This window comes from Aulostomus chinensis, chromosome 15 (genome assembly GCF_037954235.1).
Source record: "Aulostomus chinensis isolate RoL2024-O1b breed Wild chromosome 15, RoL_Achi_v1.0, whole genome shotgun sequence".
NCBI classification, from domain to species: Eukaryota; Metazoa; Chordata; class Actinopteri; order Syngnathiformes; family Aulostomidae; genus Aulostomus; species Aulostomus chinensis.
Genome location: NC_141334.1, coordinates 22,486,715 through 22,495,671, shown reverse-complemented (window position 1 = coordinate 22,495,671; position 8,957 = coordinate 22,486,715). Strand labels below are relative to the sequence as shown.

General features: G+C 42.4%; 1 protein-coding gene across 1 annotated transcript; it reads left to right on the top strand.

The window, feature by feature from the left end:
• Window positions 1-4,488: 4,488 nt before the first annotated feature.
• Window positions 4,489-7,969, top strand: hmgn1b (high mobility group nucleosome binding domain 1b). The gene is made up of 6 exons (XM_086226337.1): window positions 4,489-4,661; window positions 5,934-5,957; window positions 6,115-6,144; window positions 6,632-6,673; window positions 6,765-6,872; window positions 6,961-7,969. The coding sequence occupies exons 1-6, from the start codon at window positions 4,644-4,646 to the stop codon at window positions 7,006-7,008; spliced, it is 270 nt and encodes an 89-aa protein (XP_086082463.1). The 5' UTR covers window positions 4,489-4,643; the 3' UTR covers window positions 7,009-7,969.
• The last annotated feature ends 988 nt before the right edge of the window (window positions 7,970-8,957 follow it).

The following is an 8,957-nucleotide window of genomic DNA, read 5'->3' as shown; positions in this document are numbered from 1 at the left end:
CTCTCCCCCGAAGGCTGCTGGGATAGGCTCCAGCCCCCCATGGATGGATGGATGGATGGATGGATGGATAGATGGATGGATGGATCCAAGAAGCCAAGCACCAGCTACTGGTTGACAGATTAGTCGCCCGAGGCTGTAAGAGCAGAAAGACCAACCTGTGCACCTGGATTGATTACAAGAAAACCTATGACTCAGTGCCACACACATAGATACCAGAATATCTGGAGCTATATAAAATCAACAGTAAACTGAGAGCATTTGAAAGAATCTTGATGGGGATGTGGAAGACGACCTTAGAGGCCAACTCAAAGCCAACAGCACAAGTTAACATCAAGTATGGCATATACAAGGAGATGCACTAGGCCTGAACCATCTCAGTCCGATCATCACAAAAGAAAGATGATCAGAACAGAAGGGGTCGACATACAAGAAGGAAATAAAGGTGACATCCAGAGTTACGAAAAGCACTTCTTCATCCCACAGGCTAATGGAAACCATGAGGAGGCAGCAAGGAAGTCAGCCACTACCAAATACCTCCAGAGAGTAAGAGAAGTACTGAGATGTCAGCTGAACAGTAATAACAGGGTCCGATCCATCAACATACATGCACAGCTGGATATCCCACTGGGATTATGAACTGACCACAGAAGGAGATAGAAGCCACAAACATCAAGACCAAGACAAAGGCCTCTGGTATACCCTTTTCACAAGGAAAAACGCGTGTCAACATGGGTTTTTGGACCCATGTTTGCTAGGCATTAGGGTGCATTCAAGCTTCCAGCAGAAAGTGTCTGAACTCCCACTGTGAGGGCTTGCGTGCCTGTGTTTTTCTCTCTCGTACATCATCGCACTGACAACGTCATCATTACACATAAATGTGTGCTGGAACACTGAGAGGTAAACAAACGACAACATGGACATCGTCGAGTTGAACGTTAGCATTGTCGTTGTGTGCATTGCAATGTTGTCTCTTTTGCAAAGCATACAAACTAGGCACAGATTAGAAAATATCCGAGTGCTAATGCAGCGAAGGAGGATGGAGTTTTTGGCAAGTCTAAAAGGGAGCCGAAGACGCTACAGGCGAAGCCTGACAGGCTGCCCAGAGACAAAATCAGGATGCAACAGGAAGGTCGCATGAAACCTGAGACAATGCAGGTTGCCTTTCTCACACTGCAGGTGAGCCAAGCCGAGCCGAGCCGCTAAACACCCGGGTCGTTTGGCGAGTTGGTCGACACGGGTTGGAATGCCGAGTCGACCCTTTCAGAGTGCCCAAAAACCTGTGTTGACCTGCATTTTTGGTGGGAGACTTCTCATTTAAAGTTTTTTCCTTTTTTTCATGACTATTTACATTGTAGACTCTCACTAAAGCCATCAAAACTATGATTGAACACATAAAGAATTATTTAGTAGACAAAAAAATGTGAAATAATTCAAAACATATTTTGTATTTTGGGTGGTACGGTGGTGCAGTGATTAGCACTGTCGCCTCACAGCAAGAAGTTTCCGGGTTTGAGTCCCAGATCAGGAAGTGGGTCTTTCTGGAGTTTACATGTTCTCCTTTTGTCTGCATGGGTTCTCTCTGGGTACTCCAGCTTCCTCCCACAGTCAAAAGACATACAAATGGGGACTAGACTAATTGGATACTCTAAAGTGACCGTAGGTATGACTGTGAGTGTGAATGGTTGTCTGTCTATATATGTTGGCCCTGTAATGGACTGGTGACGTGTCCAGGATGTACACTGCCTCTCGCCCAAAAGCTGGTGGGATATTCTTCAAAATAGCTACCCTTTGCTTTGATAACTGCTCTTTACACTCCAAAGATTTGAAGAATTTGGACTCATCAGACCAAAGCACAGATTTCCACTGGACTTGTCCATCCCTTGTGTTTCTTGGCCCAAACAAATCTCTTCTGCTTGTTGCTTTTCCTTTTGGTGTTTTTTAACAGCTATTCGACCACAAAGGCCTAATTTGTGCAGTCTCCTCTGAACAGTTGATGTAGAGAGATGTCTGCTACTAGAACTATGTGTGGCATCTATCTGGGGTCTAATCTGAGGTGTTGTTAACGAGCAATTTCTGAGGCTGTTGACTTGGATGAACATATTCTCAGCAGCAGAGGTGAGGCTTGGTATATATATATATATATATATATATATATATTTATATATATATATATATATATATATATATATATATATGCTGCATTGTGGCTTCACAGCAAGAAGGTTCTGGGTTCAAGTTCAATTTCAGATGAATTTCACAGGATTGCAGGTTACTGATGTAGCAATCAGTCTGTTGAAGTTAATGGCTACATTTTAAATTATATCCTGTTAATAACATTCTGGGCTGCACGGTGGTGCAGTAATTAGCACTGTGGCCTCACAGCAAGAAGGTTCCGAGTTCGAGTCCCGGCTCGGGCACAGGATCCTTCTGTGTGGAGTTTGCATGTTCTCCCATGCCTGCGTAGGTTCTCTCCGGGTACTCCTGCTTCTTCCCACCGTCCAAAGATGAGGATGAGGCTGATTGATACTCTAAATTGGCCATGGGTAATACTGTGAGTGCAAATGGTTGTTTGTTGGTTGGTTGTATGTGTTGGCCCTCAGATGGACTCTGGCGACCTGTCCAGGGTGAACCCTGCCTCTCGCCCGTAGCCGCTGGGATAGGCCCCAGCCCCCCCACGACTCTTAATAGGAACAAGTGGAAGAAGAAAATGTATGAGTATATATATATAGAGAGAGAGAGAGAGAGAGAGAGAGAGAGAGAGAGATACATATGTATGTGTATATATATATATATATATATATATATATATATATATATACATATGTATGTATGTACATATATATATATATATATATATATATATATATATATATATATATATATATACGGCATTTGTGTGTGTTCTCCCTTTGCCTGAGTGGGTTCTCTCCAGGTAACTCCGGCTTCCTCCTGGGTTAATCTGATACTCTGTGACCATTGGTGCAGCTGTGAGAGCGAATGAAAGTCTGTCTATATGTGTTGGCCCTGCGGTGGACAGGCAACCCGTTCAGGGTGCAGCTGGGATAGGCTCCAGCCCCCCTTGACCCTTAACAGGATAAGCAGTAGACAATGGATGGATGGATCGACATATAAGTAAGGGTCGCGGGGGGGCTGGAGCCTATCCCAGCATCAACGGGCGAGAGGCGGGGTTCACCCTGGACAGGTCACCAGTCCATCGCAGGGCCAACATACAGAGACGAACAACCATTCACACACACATTCATACCTACGGTCAACTTGGAGAATTCAATGAGCCTAGTCCCCAAATTGCATTTCTTTGGACTGTGGGAGGAAGCCGGAGTACCAGGAGAGAACCCACGCAGGCACAGGGAGAACATGCAAACTCCACACAGAAAGATCCCACGCCCGAGCCGGGACTCGAACCCGGAACCTTCTTGCTGTGAGGCCACAGTACTAACCACCATATATATCCTTTATGTAAAAATCTATTTCTGTAAATACCTATTCTGTTCTTTACTCTCTTTATTATGCTATCCCTTGCTATACCTGAGTTCAATTTTCTAACCCTGAGTGGTATGACAATAAAGATTCTTGAAAAGTAATATAAATATTGAAATTATGGAAGGCGAAATTAAAGATGAATACACTTACTTATGTACATGCATATGTGCACTTAATCATCCACCATATCTCACGCACTTGGAAACTTCATTCCTTACCTTTTGAGCCTTGTAGACGAAACCACATTCCTTGGAACAAACACAAAATTAGATTTTAAAAAGAATACTAGAGGACTATTCTTTCAGATGTCTAAGAAGTACACATAGAAATTATATCTGTCAACAGTGAGCTGTGTTTTTTATCATTTGCTGGGTTTTAAATAACTTCCACACAAAGCTGGATTGCGACTGCTTCCACTTGTGTTTGGAGCCCGCTCCACACACACACACACACACACACACACACACACACACACACACACACACACAATGGAACAAGTGGCTGGTCACCGCACTACTAGGAGGTTGCACAAGAGCACACTGATCACACGTATCCTGTCGCCATTTTCTCAAGCTTTGATACAAAAGACAAGTCAGGGGGGCACAAAACCCTCTCACAATGTACTGCCATCCAGGTTTTATTTCAGACTTCAAAACGGGGCGTAACTTGTGTCTCATTCGCACACGTAGGTATTCACTCGGCCATGTCCACATATCGCAAGAACAGTGAGGTATGCGCTTGCAAGTGAGGCGAGAGACAGACTTCATAATAATTTAGTCTTGTTTTAGCAGATGGCTGCACAGAAAGACAAATAACTCGCAATTTTTACTGACGGACGTGTGACAAAGCCACACAGAAGACAGCCCAGATTTGAAACGGTGTTGCTGATCGCTGTTTAGTCCAATCAGCGGGCGCGGGGGGTGGGCTAAGACCCCGTCACTCAAGCAGGAACTATAACGGTTTGAATAGGGAGGGAGGGGGAGAATCCAATCCGGTTTGAGCTAGATTTTCTTCCAATGGAACATTAACGTCTAGCTGCGTTGTATTGGACTGTACTAGTACAGCTTTATCCTCAATATACCACTGTATTCGCTCTAGATATTTTTTATTTTTTTTTGAAAAACACCACACACAAACCAACCATGCCTAAAAGGAGCAAAGTGAGTAGACTGAGATCTTTCATGCATTGATTCAGTAATAGAGCCTTTAGAACCCACAGCTGCGAGGTTGTTACTGCTCGAGTTGTGGCTATAAATGTCCGTTTTCCGCCCGGCCGAATGTCAACAATGTGAGCCTGCAGACAAGAGTTTAGTTGATATGTAGCGTGGTGTCTGTTTTTGAAGCGTGTTTTTTTCCCTTATCTTTTGCGCAGTGATTATCTTGCGGTCTTATGTCTGTCGTTGTTTTGTATTGCACAATGCACAGTTGCATGCCTGCTTACATGCATCATTTGCAGTATCGGTGAAAGTGGGGCACGTTTTCTCCATCGTCTGATCTGCAGAGAAAGTTGGCGGCATATTGATTGTGTCTTGGCTGGCCTCTAAAGTTTCCCCTGTCAGACAATAAGGATAGAAGTCACTAGGATTAAATTCTTCGAAAGTCTTATTTTCCTTCCCAAAGGCTATTATTTCTTTACTATACCCTTTGTGTGTTTGTTATGGTTGAACTATTAATCACCGGTAGTTTAATTTAGCTCGATCAATAATAACGAGACCGCGTTTATGTGTGATCGCACTTGGACGCCATTATTAGCCCACAGCTAGAGCACATTTCTTGGAAGGCGCCCGTTGTGTGTTCGCCTGCCGCCTCTCTCGTGTGTTATGGGTTCAGGCCGGTTGTAGGTTATGTAATGGCGAGCTCCGTCAGCGTAGCGCTGCTACTGTTGCTGGGGATTCTGCTAGCAGACCCCACAGTCGCTGAGCATCTCGGTGTGTCTTTTTAAATTCATGGCGGGAATGTTCACTACACTGCTGGGTTCTCTCGATACCCTGGCAGACCTGCTTATTACCAATGAAAGGATGTGTTGAGAGGAGGCGGAGTCCCGTCCCCCCCAGGATTTGTACAGTAGGAACCACTTACGGGTGTTGGGAGACTGCACCGAATCGCACCATGTGTTAAACTTTCTTTTCAAGCAGGACATTTTCGATCGCAAACATTGTCCCGAGGTCCTGCTAATTGTACATACGCCCATTTGACGTGCTCATATAACTTGAGTGTGGGCTCATGATTTTTTTTTATAACCCTTGTTGTGCATGATTTTACTACATAAGAGACAATCACAGTGTGCAGCCACAAGCTAACACTGTGTCTGTTTGCACCCATTTTACAGTTACATAATTTACAATTAAAACCTCAAGTCCCCACCAATAAACCCACTACTCACCCTGAAGACATTCTACTTAACATGGTTCTTTCTCTCTGTTTGTCCACAGACAGGTGCGGCTGGTGACTCAACGGTAAGGTCTATCATCATTTTGTCTGTTTTTAATTCATTTTAAAAAAAATAAAACAGGCAGTCTCCTTAGCCACCAGGGGTCAGTAACGCCAAGCCAGTAACATCAATTTCTGTTTTTTACTGTATGAAAACTATCTATCCCCTCACTTACTCTGCAGCCCAAGAGGAGATCTCTCAGGTTGAAAGATGTAAGTGCACACAAGCTCACAGAATATAACAACACATATGCATAAATGTAGTTCCAGACTTAGGCAGTAAAACAAGAACAGTTTGGATTTTAATGTGCATGCATGTTCAATAGGATATTGATAGTTTTAATTTCATTAATTAATTGCAAAGCACCATGAAAGCACATGTTATTTGGTTGCATGAACAAACCTGAAGCATACTACTTAGCAGATAAGAGGGTTATCATATCACTCATCATTTAAAAGGTGTGTTGCTTTATTGCAGCCTTGAATTGTTAAAAAATATTGTGAAGTGAAACACTATCTGACCGAATGGAATAGTTAAATTGAAGCTTTTTAAAAATAGGTTATTAACAATTAGCATTATAGATTGAAATTTAAAATTTTGATACTTTACTTACCTGATTCTTTTATTTTCTTTAGCATTATGGCTGAAGCTTATGTTCACTGTGTTCTTGTGGCTCACATTCATTCTTTTCCTGGGCAGAGACCTGCACCTACAAAGGCAGAGTCCAAACCTAAGCCAAAGGTGAGGCTCAGTTTTGTTTGGTCCTGACTGAACTCCTGATGTCTGTTTGCTTTCATTTGAATGGCATTTATACTCATACATTTGCTTGTAGAAGGCACCTGCGAAGCCTAAGAAAGCCAAGGAGGTGGAGAAGGCCAAGCCTGAGGAGAAAGCACAAGAGGCCCCTGCTGAGAATGGCGAAGCCAAAGCAGAGGAAGAGGTGTGGCTTGTGTCATGATTATAACCCTACAAAGTTAAGCTCATCTCCTTGGAGACATATCAGTGATTTTGTTGTTAATGTGTTTCAGGCACCAGCTACAGAGGCAGCTGATGAAAAGGATGGGGAAGCAGAATAACACCTCTCCAACCACATCTTTTACCAGTACTCCCTGTACCTCTTTTCTTGTACAATTCAGGGGAATATTTTTATCAACTATTTTCTAAATACAGGTTTTTTAGTAGTTTGATTGTAGAGAACACTTTTTTTTAATGAAAGAAAAAAAAAAAGACGGTGACGGGGAAAATTCATCGCATCCCACAATTTTACATCGCCATGAAATCACAGTTATTGTTGTTACTGTCAGTGGATTTCATTTCAGTTTTAAATGTGAAGGAGGGGAGGGGGGTGCGGGGCAGGCCACGGTGTCAACACGCAAGCATGGCCATCATTGGAGTGGGGTCAACAGCTGAGAGAGCCTGCCTGCGTGGATTACATTCCATATGCTTTATAAGGGACAGTGTGTGTTATCTGTGGCAAGGGGGTGGGACAAGACACAGGGCAACTCATTGTTTTCTTGTTTATAATGAAGAACAGTGTTGTAGAATGTTTGTAAGCTTCGTTGCTATGTTAACTCTTGTACTCATGCAGTTTTCTTCTGGAATCGGATCAATAAACTTAAAACCCCTGAGTACTGGAGCCCCTCTATCCTAACTGTGCATCTCTGTGTGTTGGTTGTGTCCCTGTTCTGTGATAGCATCGCAATAAATTTGTATAGCTGCTGTGAAAAAGGGGTTTTCAATCTTTCTGTATGCAGTGTGTAATGGTACATTGTAAGGATGGTAAAAATGGAATTTGTATTCTAAGCCAAGCTAATGACGTGTATAATCAAAGAAAGGGGAAAAAAACTTGAGACTGGCCCCTTAAATGCCAGCAGACAAACTGTACATTTATTTGAGATGTCAAATGCATACCAGCAGTAGCAATATTCACATGGGGTTCCAGTATCTGTATCAAGTGTGCAGTTTCTTTTTATTTGTTTATAGGTGTACCTGTGTAATGATTGTTATCAATGAACCAATAAAGCTCAGTTGGTAGTTGCTCTGCTCTTTCATTGTGACATCAGTTCATTGAAAAGGTTAAAACACGGAGGGCCGTCAGTCCAAGGACTTGATAAGAAAAGGTATCATTCGTATGCTTTGATATGCTCTTAAATTGTCAATAAGATGACAGTGGAAGTAATTTTTTTCAGTAGGGAAATAAAAATATTTGAAACTATTAAGACGTATTATAATGGAATCTGAGCAAATTATATCAGTACCATCGTCCTGATCAAACATTTTATAGATGAAGGGTTTGTCTGTGGTCATGAAAAACCTGGAAACTATACAAACTATTCAAGGCTTGGATTTTTTTTTTTAATGATTAAAATTAACGCAAAAATAAAATAAGATTGTGTTAGTTGAAAATCTTCATCAACAATGTGTTTTGGCAATTTTTTTTGAAAAAGTCACATTTTTCTTCTGAGACATCTGCATATACCGTAATATGGGGAGTTTAGTTATCCATTCATCCATTTTCCACCACTTCTCCTGTTAAGGCAGGGTCAACACATATAGACAGACAACCATTCATACTCATAGCATTGACCAAGTAATATGGTAAATGGACTCAATTTTACATAGCACTTTTCTACCGTAGCGGCACTCAAAGCGCTTTACAGTGTCATCTCATTCACCCATTCACACGTGGTGGAGGCTGCCATGCAAGGCACCAACCTACTCATCAAGAGCAATTATGGGTCCAGATTCTTGCTCAAGGACACTTTGACATGGTCACCGGGGTCGAGAATCGAACCAGCGACCCTTTAGTTGCTAGACAGCCACTCTACCCCTGAGCCATGCCGCCCACACAGTTAATGATCAAGTGTGTGGATATAGTTAAGAGAGTCATGTTTTAACAGCTTTGATTCCACTATTTCATAGATGTGATACACTAGGGTCCAGCCTCCATGAACAATGGCAAGTTGGATTAGTTTATTAAATCTTGTCAGGATATTTGAATATATGGCCAGTTCAACTGAACTTT

Bases quoted from the DNA above. Each gene is read 5' to 3' on its own strand.
- hmgn1b (XM_086226337.1), top strand. The intron at 5,958-6,114 runs GTAAGGTCTATC...CTTACTCTGCAG, and splicing joins GTGCGGCTGGTGACTCAACG to CCCAAGAGGAGATCTCTCAG. The intron at 6,873-6,960 runs GTGTGGCTTGTG...AATGTGTTTCAG, and splicing joins AAGCCAAAGCAGAGGAAGAG to GCACCAGCTACAGAGGCAGC.